This window comes from Salvia splendens, chromosome 3 (genome assembly GCF_004379255.2).
Source record: "Salvia splendens isolate huo1 chromosome 3, SspV2, whole genome shotgun sequence".
Lineage (NCBI taxonomy): Eukaryota > Viridiplantae > Streptophyta > Magnoliopsida > Lamiales > Lamiaceae > Salvia > Salvia splendens.
This window is the reverse complement of record NC_056034.1, coordinates 12,758,338-12,783,944: the sequence shown is the minus strand read 5'-3', so window position 1 is coordinate 12,783,944 and position 25,607 is coordinate 12,758,338. Positions and strand designations below refer to the sequence as shown.

At 39.6% G+C, this 25,607-nt stretch overlaps 4 protein-coding genes across 4 annotated transcripts; 1 reads left to right on the top strand and 3 right to left on the bottom strand.

Annotated features, from left to right (window-relative positions):
- Nucleotides 1-727: 727 nt before the first annotated feature.
- On the top strand, nt 728-1,504 carry LOC121796596 (secreted RxLR effector protein 161-like). The gene has a single exon (XM_042195414.1). It carries the CDS (start codon nt 728-730, stop codon nt 1,502-1,504), a length of 777 nt encoding a protein of 258 aa, XP_042051348.1.
- A 704-nt stretch (nt 1,505-2,208) lies between these two features.
- On the bottom strand, nt 2,209-4,144 carry LOC121793935 (putative UPF0481 protein At3g02645). The gene is made up of 2 exons (XM_042191958.1): nt 3,824-4,144; nt 2,209-3,735 (listed from the first exon to the last, which is right to left on the bottom strand). The coding sequence occupies exons 1-2, from the start codon at nt 4,063-4,065 to the stop codon at nt 2,337-2,339; spliced, it is 1,641 nt and encodes a 546-aa protein (XP_042047892.1). The 5' UTR covers nt 4,066-4,144; the 3' UTR covers nt 2,209-2,336.
- An 11,459-nt stretch (nt 4,145-15,603) lies between these two features.
- Nucleotides 15,604-17,799, bottom strand: LOC121797179 (putative UPF0481 protein At3g02645). The gene is made up of 2 exons (XM_042195920.1): nt 17,422-17,799; nt 15,604-17,336 (listed from the first exon to the last, which is right to left on the bottom strand). The coding sequence occupies exons 1-2, from the start codon at nt 17,605-17,607 to the stop codon at nt 15,807-15,809; spliced, it is 1,716 nt and encodes a 571-aa protein (XP_042051854.1). The 5' UTR covers nt 17,608-17,799; the 3' UTR covers nt 15,604-15,806.
- A 4,724-nt stretch (nt 17,800-22,523) lies between these two features.
- LOC121793877 (putative UPF0481 protein At3g02645) lies at nt 22,524-24,491 on the bottom strand. Its single transcript, XM_042191903.1, has 2 exons — nt 24,243-24,491; nt 22,524-24,118 (listed from the first exon to the last, which is right to left on the bottom strand). The coding sequence occupies exons 1-2, from the start codon at nt 24,426-24,428 to the stop codon at nt 22,619-22,621; spliced, it is 1,686 nt and encodes a 561-aa protein (XP_042047837.1). The 5' UTR covers nt 24,429-24,491; the 3' UTR covers nt 22,524-22,618.
- Nucleotides 24,492-25,607: the final 1,116 nt, after the last annotated feature.

Below are 25,607 nucleotides of genomic sequence, written 5' to 3'. Positions count from 1 at the left end.
TCTTATGAGTAACAAGACCTGGATCTTGGTGGAGAAGGCTGAGCACAGAAAGGTTGTGGGGTGCAAATGGATTTTCAAGAAGAAATTGGAAGCTGCAAATGCGCAGAGGGTCAGGTTTAAAGCAAGGTTGGTTGAAAAAGGCTTCAACCAGGTGGAGGGAGTGGACTTCAATGAAGTATATTCTCCTGTGGTGAAGCATCATTCTATCAGAATCCTACTTGCAGTTGCAGCAAAGAAAGGCTGGGAAGTAGAACAGCTTGATGTCAAGACGGCCTTTCTTAATGGAGACCTTGATGAAACCATATACATGGATCAGCCACAAGGGTTCGAGGTTCTTGGTTCTGAGCATAAAGTGTGTATGCTCAAGAAGAGCATCTACGGTTTGAAACAATCCAGTAGGCAATGGTAACTGAAGTTTGGAAGGAGTTTGGCAAATCTGGGCTTTGTGAGATCTCTCTATGATAGGTGCGTGTTCATTAAAAGGCAGAAGAACAAGTCACCCATCTACCTCCTATTGTATGTTGATGATATGCTCATCTCAGGGCTAGACATGGAAGAGATAAGGAAGGTGAAACAGCAACTCAAGGCTGACTTTGAAACGAAGGGCCTTGGTTGTGCAAGCAGAATTCTAGGCATGGATATAGTAAGAGACAGAAAACAAGGAAAGCTATGGCTATTTCAGACAGACTACATCCATAAGATCTTGAAGAAGTTCAGATTATAGAGTATGAGGAGCACAGCAACGCCCTTGGCCATGCACTTCAAGCTGTCCAAAACTCAGAGAGCTATCACAGATGAAGAGAAATGGGAAATGAAGTTAGTACCCTACTCCAATGTTGTGGGTAGCTTAATGTATCTTATGATATGCACTAGACCGGATATAGCTCATGCTATAAGTACAACTAGCCGATATATGGCTGACTACGGCAGACAACATTGGAGTGCGCTCAAATGGACACTAAGATACCTTGTGGGAGCAGACAAGCTGGGGATAGTATTCAATGGTGAAGGTGGAGTTGAGGAAGTGCCTTTAGTAGGCTATTGTGATTCAGACTATGCAGCTAATATTGACACAAGGAGGTCACAAACCGGGTGCATTTTCACATTATTCGGTTCAGCCATTTGTTGGAAGTCAAGTTTGCAAAGCGTGGTTGCTTTGTCGACGACCGAAGCTGAATATATGTCACTAACTTCGGCTGTGAAGGAAGGAAAGTGGCTGCTCGGACTGGTGAGTGAGTTTGGGCTGAAGCAGCAAAGTATCTCGGTGCATTGTGGTATTATTAATGGAGCGTTGTGTCTTGCTAAGCACCAAACGTTTCATGAACGCAGCAAACACATCGATGTGAGATTGCACTTTATCAGAGACGAGGTGGAGAATGGGAGAGTGAAGCTAGTGAAGATCAACACTGCTCATAATCCAGCCGACATGCTCACCAAGCCTTTGAGCAAGGAGAAGTTCCAATACTACCGCAGGTTAGTGAGCTTGTGCGCAACAGAGTTTTGATGCATTGCTTCATAGTCCAAGGTGGAGATTGTTATAAACGGTGGACGATGAAGCATGCATATGCATGGAGCTAAACTTGGACTTCATCGTAGCAAATCAAAAAAGAAAGAATTTGAAAGTTAGTTAGTTAGTAACGGCTACTAGCCGTTGTAGCTCTTGTGTGTTTTCTTGTTTGTGGTAACCGATTGAAGAGTGAAGTAAAGCTCACTCATAGTTAGTATAAGTAGTTGGTAGTTCACGGTTGTGAGAAAAGATAAGCTCATAACTACTTCTTGATTCTCTCAAAAATAAAGACTTAGTTTACATTTCCATCTTCAAGCTAAAACTCTAGTTCTTCACTCTTGTTCTTGCTTGCTCATTCTCTCGATCACTAGGCTACATTCTTTCAACAATAATGAATCAATATTACACAAAATTCACAAATACAAATCACACCTCATACTTGGAAGAGTGTTTCCCAGGTTCCAACGGGTATGGAACCGTAATCGAACCGGCAACCTTGATCACACTAGTTCCGCTTTAGAATCGAAAACCAACGAATATTTGACATTTTCCCCTAATTTGAGCAAAAACTGCACTGAAACCACCAATTAATAGTTGATTCACACTCAGAACGTGTGAGGATGGAAACCAGACCGATTATGATATGCCGATTCCGGTTCCGAAATTGAAAATGACGATATTATTATGAGCCAAACCGACGATCAAGTTAAGATATGCAACGCTAACATAGAAAAAAAAAAGATAAAAGAGTAGTGACAATTACAAAACATAACTTTGCAAATTCGTTCTCCAAATTCAGAGAAAAGAAGAAAAAACATCTTCTTCTGTATCATTCAGTGCCATCAGGCTCAAGCGCTTCGATGCGCAGAATCCGGTGACAGCTATACACCTGGCAAAACGCCTGCAAACACATGAGCGCCACCATCACCACCGCCGCGAGAAACGTCAGTAACCTCCACGATCCGAACACATACTCCCTCATGAACTTCGTCAATTTCACCTTCCACCGATCGCTGTAGAACTTATTCACTTCCGCGATTACACAATCCAGCGACTGCACTCTCGTCAGCCTGATCGACTTGCTCATCCCGTTCCACAGATCCGCCACCTCCCTCTCGCTCTTCAGGTGGTTCACGATTATCCCCCTCCGGCACAGCACCGCCGCGTCCACCTCCGTGTCGACGATCCCGTTCATCAACTCCGTGTACCGCGTCAGCACCATCGGCCCCGACTTCACGCACGCCTCGTACGCCACCAGGTTCCTCAGCACCACCTCCGAATTCAGATCCAGTTTCACCACCGGAATTGTCAATGTTAGGGTTTTCGAATCGAAATTGAACCCCGAGATCCCCTTCTCCGTCGGCACGAAATTCACCCCTGCGTCGAGAAGCTGTGTGACGGAGGGGATCACGATCTCCTCCTGCAGCGGAGGCTTCTCCTCGTCATCTCCGCCGTCGCCGTCTTCCTTCTTCTCCCCGTAGTCGGAGAACATGCTCTCAATCGGCTGCGTGAGCGTCTTCAAAAGCGGGATGTTGGAAATCACCTTCCACGGCAATTTTACCGCCAATTTTATCGGTTTTGACAAAATTACCCTTTTCACGAAATGCGCAGGCGTCCTCACGGAGGTGTAGATCACGCGCCACACCACCACGCGCAGCTGCTTCACGTGCGTCGTCTCCACCATCTCCTCCTCCGCCACGTCGATCTCGATTGACGCCGGCTTCTCCCAATCCGTGCTCGGAACGACGTAATTGTAGAGAAACTCGAGCAAGTGAGCGCAATCGCTCACCACAACGCGTTGGCAGGACTCCGCCATCTGAAAGGGGGAGAGATCCTTGCTGAGGGCGGCGAGCATCGCGTGAAGTCTCTCGTCCGCCATCTCCAGAGACGAGAATTGAAGCTCCAGAAGCTTCCTCATCACAAACAGCGGGATCTGATTCTCGAGCATCACGATGTCTCTGAGAATCGCGCTGTGAGCGGTTTTTCTCCGCGCCAAATTGATGAGATAATCCATTCTCGACGAAATTCTGGTGATCACCTTCCCCTCCTTCACGGCGCAGACCTGCATAAACTCGAACAGGAAGGAGACATCGACCGCCATCATCCAAGCTAGGGCTTCCACCCCGATTCTGAGGGGGCGGTGGTAGCTGGCTTTGATTCGGAGATCCATCTTCATGAGATGATCGGCGAGGTGCTTCAGCTTCACGTTGTCTAGCTCCTTTTGGTTCCTTTTAATTAGTATATAAGTATTAGTATATAAGTATTAGAGCGAGTCGCTGACTGAGAGCTAAAATTTTAATTGGCGAATTATGGTACCTTTTGGCAGCGGCGACTTTGTAGCGCTCCATGTCGTAGAGTTCGGCGCGGAGATGGTGGTATGGCCCGATCGCCACTTGTTGCGGGATGTATGAATCCGGATCGGTCGCCATCAGGATTTTGGGGACTGCGAAGATAGTCACCGGGATCTTGCTATCCTCGTCGAGATCGTCATCGATGGATTGCTGGATGCGCTTCACCCATAGGGATTCGTCGAAGTGCGGCCTTTGCTGCATTGACATTGTATCAAGAAATGGATATAATTAGGGTTTTTGAATGAACAATTTGTGAATTAGGAGTAGTGGGTTTAAATAGTAGTGTTTTGATATTTGTAATGAGTTTTGCATGGTGAATTATTGGAATTGAATATAGGATAATTGAATGTGAATGTTTAAAAGTTGTAATATTGCGATCTAAGTCAATAATTGAGGTTCTTGAATGGTTTGTATATTAATTTTAATGTTAAGAACAACGCATTCACAGGAGAGATTCGAGTGGCTAGGTAAAATGTGAAGAGAAAAGTCCAATATGAAATATTAATTAAAAATTAACCATGTGTTCTTGCATGTGTGATAATTGATTAATTATGGATGGTGCGACAATGAAACTGCGATGCTTCGTAGTTTAGATCAGTTTAGATCAAATAATGCGTTTAATTGTTATTAATCTACACACAAGTGGGCTTTGCTTCACTTTCATATGACATGGACTGGGGTTAACTTAAGTCTACTTTTATTATTTCAAATGCTATATAAATTTTATTACTCTATAATTCAATAGGATATTAGTGAATCAATCAATAAATAACATCTTTTTCTATACACAAGAGGGATCAAATAAGTCACTTTCTTATAAATATTCTTTTATCACTATATCGTATGTGTAAAATGTAGTATATTAGTAGAATAGATCAAAACAAAACCTAGCTAGTTATTGTTGAAAAGTGTGAACGTTTGTACTTTTGTGTTGAGCATATAATATAATGTTTCGTAACAGAAATTAATTGCATTGGAAACAAAAAATTCGCTCCCTTCTATTATTGAAAGAAATTATGAAGATTATTCAACAATCTCACCTACATGAAAATAAGAAAAAGAATAGCAAGAAGATACAAATAAAGGGCAACTCAAGTTTGTATTTATCCAAAAGGAAGTTGCATTCGGGCTAAAACTATTTTCAATCTTTACGACAAAATATTCTTATTTGAACCCCTCTATATAGATATTAGAAGCGTAGAAAAAATTCAGGAAAACAAGCCTCAGGAATAAGTATAAAAAAAGTCAAGAAACAAGCATTGTGAACAGTGGTCCTAAGAAATGTCACGTTAACAAGTTACTTTTAGAACTCATTTTTAGGGAAATCTGCCCAATTAAATCTGATCCAGATTTAATACTGTTCCATAAAGATTTACTGTATGTGTTTATAGTGTTCAAGATCTCAGAAAGGGTTGCAGATATAGGCTTTTACATTTTTTCTTTTTTGTTTAAAATTTGTCCATTTTCTATACTACCTAATTTGCCCTCATCGTTTTTGACGAGCTTGTCTGCAAATTGATAGCCAAATTGAGCTGCTATTGAACTTCATTCTCAGACACAAGCTGCACTCCATCTTTGTTCACCAACAAATCACCACCCTTCATCGCACCAGATCCCGTCCTATCATTCAAAAACCAACAATTATTCCCAAAATCAACACGCAATTCACCAATCACCACCACATACAATTCTACGAGTCCATTCGACTCGTCATCTGCCCACCTCGACTTCCGCTTCCTCCCACCGGTTCCAGAATTTCCATCGCCGTTGGCAGCGTTACCATTGTAGCTGGACTCGCTCGGGGGCGGGTCCCACCTAACTCGCCTCCGCCTGCGGCTTGTCGTTTCCTCCTCGCCCCCGGAGAAATCTTTGTCAGTGCCGCTGTGCGTGTTCGCGAGACCATTCCCCGACAAAAGAGGCTTCGGGACGGGCATAGAAGCATCGGCGGCGGCAGCTCCGTTGTTGGAGGAGTCTAGGGTTTTTTCGAGGGTTTCAGATTGGGGTTCGGATTGGGGCTTAGAAGGGGAATCAGATTAATTGGATTGAAGAGTATCCATTGAATTGGAGGGAGAGAGAGCAATTGATGAGATGCAGAAATTATGAGATGGAAAGGAAAGAGAGCCGTGAAAATTTCAAGGGCAAGTTGGTAAGTTCACCTTCTATTCTAGATCCGAAATTTGATCCAGAATTCATAAAGTACCCCCTTGGCATGAAATGGATTAAGTGTATACCACAGATGAACAGTGCGGGCCAGGTAATTAACAACGGGCTTAAGGAGAATTCACCATGGAACTTGAACACCCACCAAGTCCAAGCTATGAGCCCATATCTGCACATTTCAAGGTTCTTGAACAGACCCTTAATATTTATACTCTAAAATAGTGCCATTGCGGATTAAATTATTTACCACACTATAGTAGATCACATATGAATTTAAACCAATCATATCAAGCTATCCCTTCTAGGGTTAAAAGTTAAAACTGTTACACAATTATTATGATTATTTTGATTTTTTCATGCAGTAAATACATATAAAAAAGAATATCGTAAAAATAAGAGTAGTTATTTCTCCTTAAAATTTAATCTAAAGTATTAACCCCAGTTGAATAACAATTTAACTCCCAATATATTTATACTATATAAAATTAGGAGTAAACGGTAAACCAATCACAATTCATTGGCTGCAGAACTACGTAAGCACAACTTCCTCATTGGCTAGAGGACCCAATCTTTTCGTTTCGCATAAAAAAAATGTTGTTGAAAGCGATTATGTATAAAGCTCCAAATATATGGGGTTGCGTCAGCATAGTGTGACAAGACTTGGAAATAAAATTGAGGATAAATTGTTCCTTATTCGTTCATTTTCTATTTCAAAGATTCCAATCAAGATTAATAAAACCGAACATATATCAAGTCTCTAGAATTATATACTCAGCTTCGTCTCACTCAAGATTACTACATTTTTTAGTGGCACGAGATTTTAGAAAGTGTTGTTAGATGGAATAAAATAGAGAGAAAAAAAATGTAGTTGAATATTTTAATGAGGAGAGGGGATGTTATTTCCAAAATTGGAATGTGGTCATTTTGATTGGGACAAACAAAAAATGAAAGATAGTCATCTAGAATGAGACGGAGGGAGAATTAGTTATATTTCTCAGCCATGACTATCATATACTCTTTCCACCCACCAAGAAAAATAATCTTGATAGTTGATGCTAGATAGAAAAAGATGGTTGGAGCATTGTTAATAAAAATATGACTCATTTCCACTAGAGAGAACATATCATAATTAGATGAAAACTAATTTTGGTGAATATACAAAATAACAAGACTAGATAGGCGAATGAGTTCTTATTACTCATATGTAAAACAAACACCACTTGAGTATATTAAAGTGCAGCCAAAACAAATTTGAGGTGCTATTATCTGGCATTCAAAATACTTGACTGTCAAATAGATTTCGTATCGCAAGCTCAACAATTTTTTATGTGGTGTCTATATATAAGGATATAGCTGTGTGATACGGAGAAACCCATATCAATGATAATTGGTGAGAATTCACCGGATATTGAAGGTCTGTTCGTAGAGGAGTCTCCGTCGAACAACCGATGAACAAAGACGGAAAAGTAAATTGCAGAAAAATAAAAGACGGAACGATAAAGATAATTATATTTCTTTCATGATTCCTGCAAAAGATAACAAAGACTCATATTTATAATACTCCCTAATAACCTAACTTAGTGATCAAGAAATAGGAAAGATATAGAAATCAATAATATATGAAATAATATAGATATGAGGATATTCTGTACCCACTGTTAAAATTCACCTTGTCCTCAAGGTGGAAACCATGAAGCCACAATGAGAGTTAAAAGTTGAAGCTCTGGCGAGGTATCTCCTCCCGGATCAAACGCACACCGAACAGTAGAGCATCTCCCTTCATCACCTCCATCAAAAATCATCAAAGGATGACCATTGTGGTTGCCAAAATTCATCGTTAAAATGGGAAGCTTGTCCACGCGTCCCAGAATGCTCAAACACGACGTGTCCTTGTGCGGAGGAATCCACCGTGTATCATCGTCAAGCGGTGTTGGTCGATGATTCATTCTTGCAACATCACCATCAATTGGATTCGCGCCATCATTAAAACCTATATCATCCAAATTGTGAAATTTCTTTGTAACTCTACTCTTGCCGAGAGAAGAACTAAAGCAGTTACGTTTCACACCCTCTGAAATCCCCAATTTTATAGAACTAGGGAAAACAACAAGTACAAAATGAGGGACTGATGTTGGAATGGTATTGGAGTCGCCCGACTGAGAGATCACGGCTAGTGGGAGTGGGTCATCGTCTAACAATTCGCCCTCATCTCCATAGATATCGGGGCTGCACGGAGGAGCTGGCAGGGGCAGATTCATGGACGATGGGGCGGCTGTGCGGAGATGGCTCGTCGGCCTCAATGCGGTGTGTGGATCGCCCAGGCAGCGTTTGTTTGCATCCATCTGAGACGCCAATAGTTTGACAGTTGCGGTCAAGTGCTCAAGCTGTGAAACCAAGGCAACCAACTGTAGGTTCGGTTCCAAATTCGGCGTCACCGGATCACGTGCCATGCCGAGAGGCTCCATATGGCCTACACCGTTGTAAGGTGGCTAATATGGAGACGATGGCGGCTGGAAGAGCTGGTAAGGCGGTTGTGCAGGGGTGTACAGCGGGTTCCCATCAGGAGGGTCGGGTTTGGGGCACGGATAGAACACCAAAGATGGCCTTGGCGCGCTAAAGGATAGCGTTGGAATCGGGCACGCCGGATCTGGATAGGGGTATCCAAATTGCACGTCTTGTCTCTAGGGATACCAATACGATGTGGGGCTCGGCATGGACAGTGGCAAGGAGAACTGTCTGTCGAATTGGTGATGGACGTAGTCAGTTGACAAACACGGATTTTGCATGTTTTTAAGGACTAGATTTGACTTGTTTTAAATGTCAATCATGCAAATTATGTTCTTAAATTACATATGTTATACATTTGGTATTTTTGACGTGTTTGTTGATAAATGATAGAAAAAGATAGAAAAAGGTGAAAAAAGGCCAAAGTGCAGCAGCCTCTGTTCGAGCCCATTCTGCCAGCGATTTTGAAGTCCAGACAGTGCTTACTATATGTCATTCTCTTAGTCTTCGAAAGAGCTTCGCGTGGATATCTTGCATGTCTCAATCGGAGTTTTGTGGAGAAAGTTATGACAATTCTACGAACATTGCGCAGTGCAGTCAAAGGTAAAGGTTCTGTGAGATTAATATCACTAGGTCGTAGTAGATGGATCCTAAAACTCTACTTTCTTTAGCCTGCTTTGTATTATTTTATTTTTATATTTGTTTATATTTATGTCTAGTTTATAAAACCAAAACCAAAAATACTCCGTGTCTCTAGATAGTATATGACGCTTAGTATATGATAGCCAGTTGCAATCTTATTCCTCGTGTTCGATATCCCGGTACTGACCTTTAGCTATACTAGTTCTACCCTATAAACTTGCAGATATTTTTAGTGCTAATAAATAGTGCATCAAGTTTTTGGCGCCGTTGCCGGGGAATATTATTGCTTTAAGCTGATATTGTAGAACGGTTGATAATACTAATTTGGAGTGTAATATTTTGTATAGTTTTGTTTTAATTGTTTTTATCGTATTTGTTTTGCAAGGAGCACGAAGCACAACAATGGATTACTCTGCGCTCCTATGGAAGATGCAATTATCTGCTACAACATTTGATATACTCCGTAGAGCGTGGGTGAGATATAAAATATGCTTGCTCTCTTGTTTTTTTTTTTTGTTTTTTTTACCTTTAGTTTTCTCTTCCGTAGAGCTTAAGTTTTTCTCCATAGAGCTTAAGTTAAATAAAAAAAAATTCGTTTCTTTAAACTTTTTTTCTTTTCCGTTTGAATATTTCCTTTTCTTTTTTTTTCTTTTTCCTTCTTTTTAAAACTTCTTATTCTTCGTTTTTTTTCAATAAAATCTTAAAAAAAATAGAAAAACTAGAACCTCCTTCCCTCTATTTTTATTTTATTTTATTTTCTCCACATAAATCACTCACACACACTTCAAATTCACATCACTTAAGCAAATTCTTTGTACTCTACCAATTATTCATGTGCTTAGCTCTCAATCGACACAAGGTACGTTCTCTTTTAATTTCTGAGCTTTGATCTTGAATTCTTTCATTGAATGACTTTGTTGTTGATATATATATATATATATATATATATATATTGGGAGTTTGGATAGGAGTTTGATGAGTGACGATTTAATTGGGATTTATTCTTGGTGAATTTGTGAGTTTTTGGATATTTGCGAGAAATAGTTGTTGGGTGTGCTTGAGTATGTTTGATATTTGGTGGATGAAAATTGAATATCACTTTGGCTTGATTGTTGATACACATAGTTCATGTTCATAGCATTGCCAAGCTATTTTATCTTGCATGAATTGTGTTTTTAGGAGCTTAAATTGTTTTGCGTGATCTTGGTCTATTGTTGAAAATTTTTGCAATTAATTGGGGGATAGAGAAGATTACGGAGGATGAAAAATGATCATGTTAAGGTAGATAATTTGATTTGCATATTTTATGCCTTGATATGATTAAAGTTTAGGGGATTGCCACATGTTATGCATTGTACTCTACTATAATTTTCTTCATTCTATGCTCACATTGCGAAATTGTAGGTACATAATGCATCCCAAAGAAAATCCCGAGAATGGGGGATATTTTATTAGCCTCAAAGAACGTCAAGCTAAAGACGTTAACCAAACGCTTGTTGGGAGGCAACCCAACATTGATATCTTTTTTATTTAGTTTTGATTTGTTTTCTTAGTTTACTCACGTCCCTACCGACTTTACAAACTTATTCTTAACTTAGTTTTGAATAAGTTTGGGGGGATGAAGTGGTGGACCGTGAGTTTAGTTGTTTTTGCTTATTTTTATTAGTTTTATTTTATTTAATAAACCCGAGGTGAATCTTGTCATTAACATAACATAGAAAACTTAGAAATACTCATGTTTAGGGACATCAGACCGAGTTGCCTATGATAAAAATTTTGTTTATGTGTTGGTTGAGTTGACTTGATACATTGATTTGAGAGTTTTGTAAAAAGGTGTATAATTAATGAATTGCTTGTTTACCTTGAATCATGCTTATACCTTGTGAGACTTGAGCTATATGTTCTTTCTTGTGTGATTTATCTGCATTCATGTTTTTGTTTCTAGAACTTGCTCCTAGTCTGCCTAAGTCTATATAGTGTTTAAATGATAAAAGAGGACGTTAGGCTTTATATATCCAAATTTATGACCTTATTCAAAATATTTTTCCCTAGCTAGCCACTTTGAGCCTTTAAAGCCTTTTTCTTTGGAAGCTAAATAAAGGGGAATATCCATACGCTCTTTGGTGAAATTTAGTATATATATTTTGTGAAAAGAGTTGGAGAGATAAGGTAGAAAGAAAAGTAGTGTGCTTACTTGTGAAAAGTGCATAGACACCTGTGGTTTGAATGAGATATTTGGTTGTGCATAAAAGAAAAAAAAGGGATGTACAAAAGAAAAAAAATGAAAAAAAGGAATTTGGGAAGTGGAAAGAAATTTAGACAAAGTCTAGAATTTACTGTGATTTGATTTGTTGGTGGGGTGCTAAGTTTGATGTAGTAGAAATTGATCACTTTTGCTATGTTTGGGTTTAGTCACTTTTTAGTCATATTTCCTCACCTTACCAAAGAGCCTACATTATAACCTAAAATAAAGACCTTTCGGATTTTTGATTTTAATCACATAAAGTAGATGAGGGATTAGACTTCGAGCAAGCCTATGGTAAACTTTGCATGTTGCATGATCTGAGAGCATACACTTTTTCCAATATACACTTTGTGAGTGAGTGATAAACACACTTCTAAACACTTGTGAGCGCATGTACTTCAAGGTGATCAACGAGCTAGTAATGAAAATGCACTAATAAGCTTTGCTTGATTTGATTTGTATTCTTGTCAAACTCTTTATTTCTTGTTACAATTTTTGAGGCAACTATAAGTCTAGTTCTTAGCATCCGTATTTCTTTATTAGTTTTTCTCTTGTTTTGTTTGAGGACAAACAAATAATTAAGTTTGGGGGAGTTGACAAACACGGATTTTGCATGTTTTTAAGGACTAGATTTGACTTGTTTTAAATGTCAATCATGCAAATTATGTTCTTAAATTACATATGTTATACATTTGGTATTTTTGACGTGTTTGTTGATAAATGATAGAAAAAGATAGAAAAAGGTGAAAAAGGCCAAAGTGCAGCAGCCTCTGTTCGAGCCCATTCTGCCAGCGATTTTGAAGTCCAGTCAGTACTTACTATATGTCATTCTCTTCGTCTTCGAAAGAGCTTCGCGTGGATATCTTGCATGTCTCAATTGGAGTTTTGTGGAGAAAGTTATGACAATTCTACGAATATTGCGCAGTGCAGTCAAAGCTGACGAAAATTAGGCGAAAATTCAAGGAATGAAGAAATTATTGCCCAAATCCCTCCTTTTAATTGCAGATTCGAAAATATTATATTTTCAATTAATTGGAGGATACTTTTTACCATTCTAAATCTTTTTCTAGCTTATAAATACCCATAACCTAAATTATAATCTTCATCTCAGAGCCTCCAATCCTTCTCCCTCTCTACACTTCTTCCATTCCATCTTCCACACATAATTCATCCATCTTCCATTGGAGCGGAGCTCTGCAGATCCATGCAAGAGAAGATTGAAGATTGAAGATTTAACCTTGGGTTTTATCAATTTCTTTCATGTCTTATACTTTTATTTTTGTTTTTACTACTTGTCTATGAGTAGTTAAACATCATTTGTAGTTTTTTTTTGTGAAAACTATTATGAATATGTTTTGATTTATTGAATTGAACTTTTTTCTAGCTCTTGTGATTGTTTTGCTTGTTCTTGTGCTTTTATTGTTCTTTTGTCTGGCCAACTTTAGAACTATGTCCGTCTAACTAGATTAATCAAGAGATAGCTAGTTTTACGTGGTAAAAGGAACGAGTACAACACATAGGTTTATCTGCACTCGAGAGAGGGGACCCTTTGTGAGGGCTTGAGTCTTAGGAACTTAAGGAGTTAAAATCTAATCTATTGGAAGGAGACTTTGATAGTTAGAGTCTAATCTACTGGATAAGTGCACTCGAGAGAGGGCTTATCTGAAAATCGTGACTTTCCTAATAATCCTGGAGACACATAAAGGTAAAGGTTCTGTGAGATTAATATCACGAGGTCGTAGTAGATGGATCCTAAAACTCTACTTTCTTTAGCGTGCTTTGTATTATTTTGTTTTTATATTTGTTTATATTTATGTCTAGTTTATAAAACCAAAACCAAAAATACTATGTGTCTCTAGATAGTATATGACGCTTAGTATATGATAGCCAGTTGCAATCTTATTCCCCGTGTTCGATATCCCGGTACTGACCTTTAGCTATACTAGTTCTACCCTGTAAACTTGCAGGTATTTTTAGTGCTAATAAATAGTGCATCATCAGTGTAGGTGTATGACAATTCGCCCTCATCTCCATTGATATCGGGGCTGCACGGAGGAGCTGGCGGGGGCAGATTCATGGACGAGACAGCAGTTGTAGCGGCCAGTGGGGCGGCTGTGCGGAGATGGCTCGTCGGCCTTATTGCGGCGTGTGGATCGCCCAGGCAGCGTTTGTTTGCATCCATCTGAGATGTAAATTGCTTGACAGTTGCGGTCAAGTGATCAAGCTGTGAAACCAAGACAGCCAACTGTAGGTTCGGTTCCAAATTCGGCGTCACAGGATCACGTGCCATGCCGAGAGGCTCCATATGGCCTACACCGTTGTAAGGCGACTGATATGGAGACGATGGCAGCTGGAAGAGCTCCCATCAGGAGGGTCAGGTTCGGGGCACGGATAGAACACCAAAGAAGGCCTTGGCGCGCTAAAGGATAGCGCTGGAATCGGGCACGCCGGATCTGGATAGGGGTATCCAAATTGCACGTCTTGTCTCTGGGGGTACCAACACGATGTGAGGCTCGGCATGGATAGTGGCAAGGAGAACTGTCTGTCGAATTGGTGATGGACGTAGTCAGTGTAGGTGTATGACATGATGGCGGAAATACGGAGGATGAGATCACAATGAAAGCACCAGATGATACGGAGAAACCCGTATCAATGATAATTGGCGAGAATTGCCGGATATTGAATGTCCGTTCGCAGAGGAGTCTTCGTCGAGCAACCGATGAACAAAGTCGGAAAAGTAAATTGCAGAAAAATAAAAGACGAAACGATAAAGATAATTATATTTCTTTCATGATTCCTTCAAAAGATAACAAAGACTCATATTTATAATACTTCCTAATAACCTAACTTAGTGGCAAGAAATAGAAAAGATATAGAAATCAATAATATATGAAATAATATAGATATGAGGATATTCTGTAGATATACTCGTATCACTGTCTTAACTGTTAACCACCTCTCTCCTCTCTTATTCTTCAATTTATATATTTCATTAATATTTAAGCAATCACATATTATCCTAAAAAAATATTTAATTTAAATTCAGAATCTTTGGGTCATCTTGGGACACGATCTGAATCGTCCATATTTTACCATCAATGATCAAGATTAGAAATATTTGATGCAAATCAAAGTTTAAGATACCCCACACTCCACGTACAACATACTACATAAATACACAATGGATTGAGGGACTACCAAATGCTTCCTTTGTCGTCTTTATAATTAATTTACTATTTTCTTATGATTTATTATGATAAAGATGGACTACCAAAAAAAGAAGCATTATCCCACCCAAATTATTTAAACCCAAACATCACATGCTTTTGTTGTGATTAAATAATAGGCGTGCAAAACATTTCTAAGCTACATAGACTACACTATTGCGCACTGTGATCTTCACTTTTCCAAACGCAATCCTATATTTAATTATTTACTGGACTGTATACGACAAGTTTGAAATTACTAATATCCATTATTATTCAGTTGAATGATGTGTAAGAGATATACTTAAGCTTGTTAACTTTCCTTAGTAATAGTAAATGATTTATTGCAAGCTTGAAATATCCATTAGTAACATTTAGCTAGCTAGCTGTTATTTTACCATAGACAAATTAAGTTAGACCCATCGTTGAAATGTGACTTACTTTTCAACGACAACCCTATTAATTGCATGCGCACACATGTTGGAGGGTTATATCCGACCATTTATTCTGTAAAAGATAAATTCAAATTAATTACTTAAACAATAATTATTCACCATGTCCATTTCATATTGTCATTTCGAGATATTCACGGTTAAATGTATCATTTCATACAAAAAGGTTGAAACCTCAACTCTAAGGGCTCCACACATCCCGGTCCGATAGTATTGTGAGGGATTAAATGTATATTTTCAATTTTACTATATTATACTATTTTCTACTAATTTATTCCACTTATATTTTATTATAGTTTTTTTCCACCACTTATATTTCATTTACATATCTTAAAATTTGCGTTGAGTCAAAAGAGACATTTAATATCAGACGAAGAAAGTGCATTTCAATTTGACACTCATTTATCTTGGAGTTATATAATAAAAAATAACCAAAAATATATGTTCTTATCATGTTTTTTTTTATTTATCTTCCCCACTAAACCTCCCCAAAATTATTCGGATCTAGACAAGGAGGATATATACATATCACGCCTTTATCAAAAGAAAACCTTTTATCATGTGGCAAACTAAAAAAGAAGAATACTTACAACCACATTGTGGTGTTCCCCCAATAATTAAGCATGACAAATAATGGAAAGTTACGTCCACTCACAAAACCACACATAAACACCCCAACAAAAAAGTTACTCTAAAACACACCATACACATTCTATCTCAAAAACCCTACCAAATTTTCTACTGATTAACATTGGGATCAAGTGGCTCAAGAGCTTCAATGGGTATAATCCGACTGCATGAATAAACCTGGCAAAACGCCTGCATAAACATCAGAAGCAACATCGCTATCGCAGCCACAAACGTCAGAATCTTCCACGACCCAAACACATAATCCCTCATAAACTTCCCCATTCTAACCCTCCACCTCTCGCTGTAAAACTTATTCACATCCGCTATCACCTTATCCAGCGAGGGCACTTTCGTCAATCTCACCGACTTGCTCATCCCATTCCACATCTCCGCCACCTCCTCCTCGCTCTTCAGATGGTTCACAATAATCCCCTTCCCGCATAAAAACTTCGCGTCGACGTCCGTGTCCACGATCCCGTTCATCAGCTCCACGTACCGCGCTAGGACCAGCGGTCCTGGCGCGCTACACGCCTCGTACGCCACCAGATTCCTCAGCACGACCTCCGAGTTCACGTCCAGGTTTATCACCGGGACGTGGAAGGTCAGGGTCTTGCTGTCGAATCTGATGCCGGAGATTCCTTCGTCCGCTGCAACGAACTGGACTCCGGCCTCGGCCAGCTGCGTCACGGAGGGGATCGCGATTTCTTCGAGGAGCGGAGGCTTCTGGCTGGCTCCGGCCTCTTCGTCTCCTTCCCCGTCTTCCTTCTTCCCCTTGTGGAACGTCTGGAACGCGTTTTCAATCGGCTCTTTCAGCATTTTCACTATGGGGATTTTTGTTAGAATCGTCCACGGCAGTTTTACGACTAGTTTCAAGGGTTTCGATAAGATCACGCGCTTCATCAACTCAATCGGCCCTCGTTTTAGCTTCGACAGCATCCTCCACACTAGATCAGCCAGATTCCGGAGGTGGCTCGGCTCCGTGAACGTCTCCTCCTCCGTCTTCTCCTCCTCCTTGTTTCCGCCGCCTTGGATTTCAATTTCGTGAGTGTGAAACGACGTAGTATCGGTTTTGGGGACGATGAAGTGGTACAGAAAGTCAAGTAAATGCGCGTGCTCTCTAACCGCCGCTGTCTCCGACTTTTCCGCTGCCTTGAACGGCGACAGGTCGCTGCTGAGCGACGTCATGATCGCGAGCAGCTTCAGATCGGCCGTCTCTTTCGAAGAGAACTGGAGCTCGAAGAGCATTCTCATGACGAAGAATGGGATCTGATTCTCGAGCATGAGGAGATCTCGGAGGATGGAGTTGTGGGCGGTTTTGTTACCGGAGGCGTCGATGAGGTGGCAGAGGCCGGAGGGGATCTTGCCGAGGATCTTCCCCTGCTTGATGCCGCAGACGCGAATGAACTCGAAGACGAAGCAGACGTCGACGGCCATCATCCAGGCGAGGGCCTCGGGGCCGTAGTTGAGAGGGCGGTGGTAGCAGGCGCGGATGCGGTGGTCGTGTTTGACCAGGCGGTCAACGAGGGTTTGGAGCTTCACGTTGTGGAGCTCGTGCTGGATCCGCTTGGCCGCGGCCACCTTGTACCGCTCCATGTCATAGAGCTCCAGGCGGAGGTGGTGGTACGGCCCGATTGCCACCTGGCATAGAAATTTGTTTCAGTATATAAAATTCGATTAATGTTATATGAAATTAATTTGATTGGTACGTAGGGGCTTAAGCTACCTGCTGCGGGATGTATGAGTCTGGATCACAAATCAATAGGGGCTTTGGAACTCCGAAGATTGTGACTGGGATTTCAATTTCTTGTTCGAGCTCCTCGTCTAGGGTTTTTCGGATTTTGGCGACCCATAGGGTTTCGTCGAATTTGGAACCGGGGTTTGTTAGGATGCTCTGTTGGAAGAAGGACATGGTGGTTGAGGCTTGGTTTGGTGTGTGTGTGTGTGTGAATTGGAGTGTGGAGTTTATGTTTGAGTAGTATTTATAGGGTGAATAAATATGTAAAGAAGATGAAAATGAGTTGGTTACAGTGGAAAGTTCGTTGTGACTCACTCTATATATGTTTCACGTTTCAAAAAATGAAAACCATAAAAAATGAGGGAAAGATGTAGATATTTGAATCACTAGTAAAGTAATTGGGTGTGAGATTTCCCACTGAAGTTTCAGGACACCCGTCATATGTATTAATATTTCTATGGTATATTAGAATATATTATACTATGTGTGTATTTATGAGAAATTGAAATAAGGGTGGGTTACATACGGGTGGATGCAAAAATTTGTTCTAGTAGACGTTATATATTTTACATTTTAAGTTTGGAATATGAAAATAAAATTTTGTTATGTTCCGTTGGTGTTGATTGAGTTTTTTTCACAATGATTTATAAAAAAAACTAAAATTCGTTGGAATGTATAAATTAAGGTGATAAAATGCCAACCTATTGTTTTTTCACGGGTCCAAGTTTCGTATTGAGATATATTTATAAGTGCTTAACATGCATTTCAAAATTTTCAGAGAAGTAAGTAAAGGAATAATACAGCCCAAATATAATTGGGCATATGATCACCTTTAAATTAGTGGACTAAAACCGAATTATTTTTTTAATGGGGTTTTAAATGATAGAGAAAAGAACTAACTTGTTAAGTTTAAAACGTGGGGTGAAGATGAAATGTAGGACATCATGAGGTGTGAAGAGTGAACAAACTTTTCCTTTAATTATTATTTTTTAAAATTAAAAATGGTCCACATCTTAACGTATATGCACTGTTTTTGGTCTTTCTGTCTTAATACTAATAATTTGTCAATTCCTGTGTGTCAGTCATATAGAAAATGATATCTAGATCGATTTTTTCTGCATAAACAATAAATTTATGGAAAAGATATACATCTAGCTATTTGTCTCAGTTATTCGTAACGTTAAACTAAACAATACTTGTGGATAATTCTGAAAACAAAGTAGAAGATGAATAAAAACAATTACGGTTGGTTGATTCATGATAGATTAGATGTTTTCTATATTCGTTAATTTCTCTGTTTAGCACTGCACGCGGATTTGCAAAAAAAAAGAGACAAATCTGTTCATCTGTATATTGTAGTATTAGTAAAGAAAATGTTAGCTCTAATACTATTTTATCATAATATATTATTAATATTATTAATTATCTGTTGAGCGACGACTCACTATATCTTTTTGTTATGCTGTTGTGTCGTCTCTATATATGTAATTTATTGGAGTGGTATAAACGCTGCATTAATTAGTTTAATTAATTCACAACCAATCCAATCAAAGCAACACAAAAAATAACTCAAATGCTTTAGATAATGACTGGGCAATTATTGTGCTCATCGCTTTGAGGGCACCCGCAACGCGTGCCGCCGGCGTTCCGCGTGCCGTTCCGCCGGAACGGTTTCGCCGCGGAACGCGTTGCGGCGCACCGTTCCGCTCCCATTCCGTTCCGCGTGCCGACGGCACGGAACGCGGCACGGCTTGTGCCGCCACGCGCTCGGGCGACGTGGCGCTCCCCGCTTCGTGCGTGCTTCCCACTCGCCGGCCCGCGAGTGGGACACGTCAGCGATGACGCAATAATTAATTTTTTTAAAAAAAAATATATTTTTATAAATTTTTTTTTAAACTGTCATATTACCGTTTTTTTAACTTTTTTTAATTTTTTTTATTTTTATTTTTATTTTCTTATTCTATAAATACACCTAATTTATTACATTTCACACACAACTACACATCTACTCTTCCTAAACCAACATCAATTCCTCTCCAATTTTCTATTTCAATCTCCTTCACAAAATGTCCGGCGACGGGAATTACGGCGGTGGCGGCTCCGGTGGGTGGGATCTCAACGCGTTCGGCGATTGGGAGACCATGTACAACACACTAGGTGGTTCCGGGTCGTCGACGCCGGGCACCCAGGGGTCGGCGACGCCGGGTGGGTACCAACCACCCACTTTCGATGTGGATGCCTACGCTCGACCACCCGGCTCGCGGCTTTCTCAGGGTTTGTCCCAGATTCGGGAGGATATCCCCGTAGAACCCACCCAGGGAGGAAGCCGAGGCGGTGGAAGCTCTAGGGCTGCGTCTGAGGCACCCGAGGAGGAGGAGGAGGAGGAACTGGAGGATCTGGGTCGGCATCCGTACAACAACGAAGAAACTAAGGCGGTGTACACCGCCTGGCTCACCGTCTCGTACGATCCCATCGTCGGGAACCAACAAGCCGCCAAGTGCTTCTGGGAAGAGGTCCGTGATGTCTACCACCAGACTAAGCCGAAAGGGGCCCGGAAGCGCAAATATACAATGCTCCGTGCTCACTTTGGCCGAGTCGACGCACAGGTCAAAAAATTTTGCGGCATCTACGCGGCAAAATTGTGTGTTTTTTATTTTGTGTTTTTTCCCACGTTTAATTGTGTGTTTTTTATTTTCGTCGGCGGAGTAGTTTTTTTATTTTCCCACGTTTAATTGTGTGTTTTTTATTTTGTGTTTTTTATGTTTTTATGATTTTAATTGTGTGCTTTTTTTATTTTTTTAAGTTTAAGTTGAATTTTTTTAATGTTGTGTGTTTTTTAATAAAGTGTGTTTGTTTTTTATTAAAGTGTGTTTATTTAAATTGAATTGGGTTTGAAATAAAAAAAAATGAAATTGAATGAATAGTAATTTAAGGAACGGTTAAGGAACGAAGGGTTGCAGGTTCCGTTCCTTAGTTAAGGAATGGAGTAAAAAAGTACAGTGGGGCCCTCAAATAGAGGAACGGTATAGGAACGGTATAGGAACGGCGTTGTGGATGGCCTGAGTGAGCTATAAAAAACCTACTTATACTCTATTGGCAACCATCCTTGTCAATCCCAATTAATGAAAAAAATATTTTCTGCAATCCTTTAATATGGCATGAAATAGTTTTTTCACAATTTGTCCTAATTTAATACTCCTACTACTAAAAAAAAGCTCTTCCAACCTCGAGGGCTAATTTAGACATTTCTCATACTTGACAATTCTCTGTGTTCTCTTTAATTCTTATTCTTTACTTTTCTGACTTTCTTTTACTGATTATACAGTTCAAAAGAAAGCTTTAGAGTGTCCACAATAGGGGAGTCCCGGCGGCCGCCGACTCCGCGGTGGCGCCGCGGCTCCCTATCGCGGAGGACGCATCAGCGGGGGTGGGGAGGGGCGGACAGCCCACAGTCGAGTACTCGGCGTGGACACGGCGGGGGTAGGGCCTCGGCTCCCTATTTGGGGCGCCGGCGGCCGGAAAACTATTTTTTTTATTTTATTTTTTCAGTTGTTTTTTGATAAAATATTCTGATTTGTGAAAAAATAATGTGATTTGTGATAAATTAATGTGATTTGTGCCAACAATTGAAAAAAAATGTGATTTGTGGACGTGGCTTGTCCACTATTGGAGTGGACAAATTTTTGTGGCTGTGGAAAAAAAAGTGGCTTGTCCACCAAAGTGTCCACTGGACACTCGTAATTAGCTTAATTTAATGTTTGTGAACGAAGCATCAAAGTAATCATAGTGTAAGAAACAAAAGTGGAACATTGGTTCTGTGACATGGGCATATTTGGGTCAAAATTTGTTCAATAAATTTAATGACGGTAATTGCTAAGTTGCATTTAATTTCTTGGTGAAATGGGCCATATTGTTGAACCATTACTTTCACGTTCTGATTTTTCCCTTTTAATATAGAATATATTTGATGTGAATGACCATGTCTAAAGTCAAGATGCTGAAAGATATCGTTTTCGATCAATCAAGAACTTAATTCCCAGCAAAAGATAAGCTAAGATGCAACTATATATGTGGTGTAATTTTAATTCATTGCAAATTAAGCTGGTCCAAACTAATTAATAAGAGATTCTGATTGGATCTTGATTATATTATAGTATAAGAATGAATAACTAAAACCAATCATATGACAATCAACAGTTCTTTTTATAATTATATGGAGTGAATAAAAAAACAACTACTTTTTTTATATATTGGGGCTCTTTGTGCTTACAAACACAATGATTGGATGCTACTTAATACTATAATATTACATTTAATTCAGCATATATATATTTGACCAATTAAAGTTACTTAATTTTAATCAAGATAATCAATTGAAGGTGATGTTAACCCACTAAAATATGCAGTTCAATATTTATTTGGGTTATTATGAAAGGAAAAAGAGAATCACGATTCAGGATTCTTTTAGCCAATATTTTAAAAATCGGAGCAACAAGCGATTTAATAAAGTTTAATTGTTAATGATTCAATTAGTCATATCGATTGAACATTAGTTGAACTGAAATTATATATATTATGCTCCATATGTAAATACTCTATATAAAAAGGTTGAAAATTTTAAAAGGAGAGGAATTAAAAGTTCTTGTTAGCCCAAAATAGGCTAAGTATCGAAGATGAGGACCTCTAGTCCAACAAAATATTGAGCATTTAGGGATTATATTGAAACATCTCTAATTGAACTCAAAATACTTATAAGCCTTAAGAAAATAAAAAAAAATGTTTATAATCTTAGAAAATACAAAGAAAAAGTAAAAAAGAAAAAAAACCATGTCAGGCTTGCAGCTATTCTAATTCTCTTGAGGTAAGCCTACTAGAATTTTACTACTCCTTATCTAGTCACTATTGCATTTGAACTATTTTTGGTAACTTGACATAATATTATGTTAACTTATTTCATTATATTTAATTATAAAATTAATATATATAAAAGTAACAACCATATTTTACTAACATTTTCTCTCTGCATCATCCTTTATAAAGTAAAAAAAATCCTGCTACCGATCCAATATGAGACATTTATTGTGTCCCAGTAACATAAAATCACTACCAATTTTGGTAGCTACATATTTATACACTTAAATTTCATCTCATGTGTACATAAACACACATATTCGTACATAAATTATTAATCAAGATTGGAGTTGAGGGGCTCTAGAGCTTCAATCTTGGGGAAAATCCTACTACATGAATAAATCTCACAGAAATCCTGCATACACACCAAAAACAGCATCACTATCGCAGCCACAAACGCCAGAATCTTCCACGACCCAAACACATAATCCCTCATGAACCTCCCCATTCTAACCCTCCACTTCTCGTTATAAAACTTATTCACATCCACTATCGCTTTATCCAGCAATGGCACTTTCGTCAATCTCACCGAGTTGCACATCCCATTCCACATCTCCGCCACCTCCTTCTCGCTCTTCATGTAATTCACAATTATACCCTTCCCACATAAATACTTGGCGTCCGCGTCCGTGTCGATGATCCCGTTCATCATCTCCATGTACCGTGCCAGCACCAGCGGCCCTGGCGCGGTACACGCCTCGTACGCCACCAGATTCCTCAGCACCACCCCCGAGTTCACGTCCAATTTTATCACCGGCATGTGTAGGGTTAGGGTTTTGTTGTCGAATTTTATGCTCGAGATTCCTCCGCTCGTCGCTGCGAACTTCACCCCGACCTTCGCTAGCTGTGTAACGGAGGGGATTGCGATTTCCTCCATCAGCGGAGGCTTCTCCTGGTGGCTAGAGCCGGATTCTTTGTCTTCGTCCTTCTCCTTGTGTAGGGTTTCGTTCACGCGTTCGAATTGGGCTTTCAGAATTCTGAATATGGGGATTTTCATCAGAATCGCCCATGGAATCTTCACCAGTAATTTCAAGGGTTTCCAGAAGATAATGCATTTCACCACACGAATAAACCCCAATATTAGTTTCGATAGTAGACACCATACTGTACAAACTAGCTTGCACAGCTTTGTGGGCTCCGCCTCGGCCTCGGTCAGCTCTTCCCTCTTCCTCTTCTTCTCCTTCTTCGGATAAGGTATGTCGGCTTCTGGCACGATGAAGTGGTACAGAAAGTCGAGCACGTGCGCGTACTCTCTCACCGCGGCCATCTCTGCCTTCTCGGCCGCCTTGAAAGGCGACAGATCTCTGCTCATCGACGTCAGAATCGTGAGCAGGTTCTGATCCGCCGTCTCTTTAGAACATAAATGGAGCTCGAGAAGCATCCTCATGACGAACAGTGGAATTTGATTTTCCAGCATGAGCATGTCTCTGAGGATGGAGTTGTGGGCCATCTTCTTCCCGGAGGCGTCGATGATGTGGGAGAGGCCGGAGGGGACCTTCTTGAGGATTTTCCCTTGCTTGAGGCCGCAGGCGTGGGTGAACTCGAAGGTGAAGCACGCGTCAAGGGCCATTATCCAGGCCAGGGCCTCGCACCCGAAGTTGACAGGGCGGTGGTAGCAGGCGCGGATGTGTTGGTCGCGTTTCATGAGGCGGTCGACTAGGGTTTCGAGGTTCACGTTTGGGAGGAGCTTCTGGATGCGCTTGGCCGCCTCGACCTTGTACCGCTCCGTGTCGTAGAGCTCGATGCGGAGGCGGTGGTACGGCCCCATCGACACCTGTGCGCACATAAATTTATTTCAGACACTTTTCATAATAAAAATATGTACTATAAAATTTGAAAAATAGATTGGTAGGGGCTTAAGTGCCTGGAAATGGCTAAGGTGTTTCCACCAATGGTACCTGTTGTGGGATATAGGAGTCCGGACTAAACATCATTAGGGGTTTTGGAACTCCGAAGATTGTGACCGGGATTTCAATTGCTTCATCGAGTTCTTCGTCTAGGGTTTCTCGAATTTTCGCCACCCATTGGCCTTCGTTGAATTTACAGCCTGGGGTGGTTAGGATGTTTGGTTGGAAGAAGGACATGGTTAAGGCTTGAATTTGGTTTGTGTGAAGTTCATGGTAGAGAGGTATTTAATTTATAGGGAGATTTAAAGAAGATGAAAGTGAGTTAGTTGTAGATGATCAAATGGGATACACTCAAATCTTATCATTCACTCGAAAAATGAAACTACAATTACGGAATTATGTTATAAATATGTTTCACGTTTAGTAAAAGTAAATCATTTTTAGAGAGAAAGGGAAAGATGGATAAAGGACCATGCCATTGATCTGGCATTGTGTTATGTATATACAAAAATTGTCTTCATCTATTTTTCTTGATAAACGATCAATTTTATGGAAAACAAAGTCTATCAATATTATATCTAGTTGCAAAAACAAGTTGAAATTGCATGATTGGTGATTTAAGTTTGAGTGAATGAATAAGTACATATAATTATGGTCGTTAACGAACTGAGTCGCTCTTTAACTAAGCGAACAAAGCTTAAGCATGAATTCGCAAATAGAAAATTATATCAACTACTACTATACTATTATATTATTCTAATTTTTATTGAAGTTTTTACATAATTGTTACCATGCAGTTTATATTCGACGTGAAGAGGAGTCCGTGACTATATATTTTTCATTGTTGGATCTATGATGCTCCTCACTATAAATTGATGTAAAGGGACCATTTTACAGCAACGACATCGTTAGGACCATTTTACAAATGCAATTAAAATTGCATGTCTCAATAAATTTTTATCGTTTTCACACCTTATCCAATGCTAATTGGTTCTGAATATTTTCATCCTTTGTTGGGATTTATAATTTCCTTATAAAACAGAAATATAACTAATAAATACAAAACAATACATGTTCGTCTCACGACTCTCGCCATATGCATGGTTTTTATGCTATATATACGTAGTTTCTAGGAATGCCAGGTATTTCATGTACGTACTACTACTATTTTAATGATACAAGTGAAAAATTGATTGAAGTATTAACGATAGAAAATGTGACTTATATTCTTAGAGTGAGAAATTTATTATAAATTGAGGCTAATTTTATTGAAATGTCCAAAATAGAAAAATAGGACTATTTTTTGTGGACGAAAATGATATTAAAGTATCCCAATTATTTATGTGATTGTGCCAACGATGTGGTGTATGGAGATTGCAATTATGGCCGGTGATGGCCGGAGAGAAGATGAAAGAA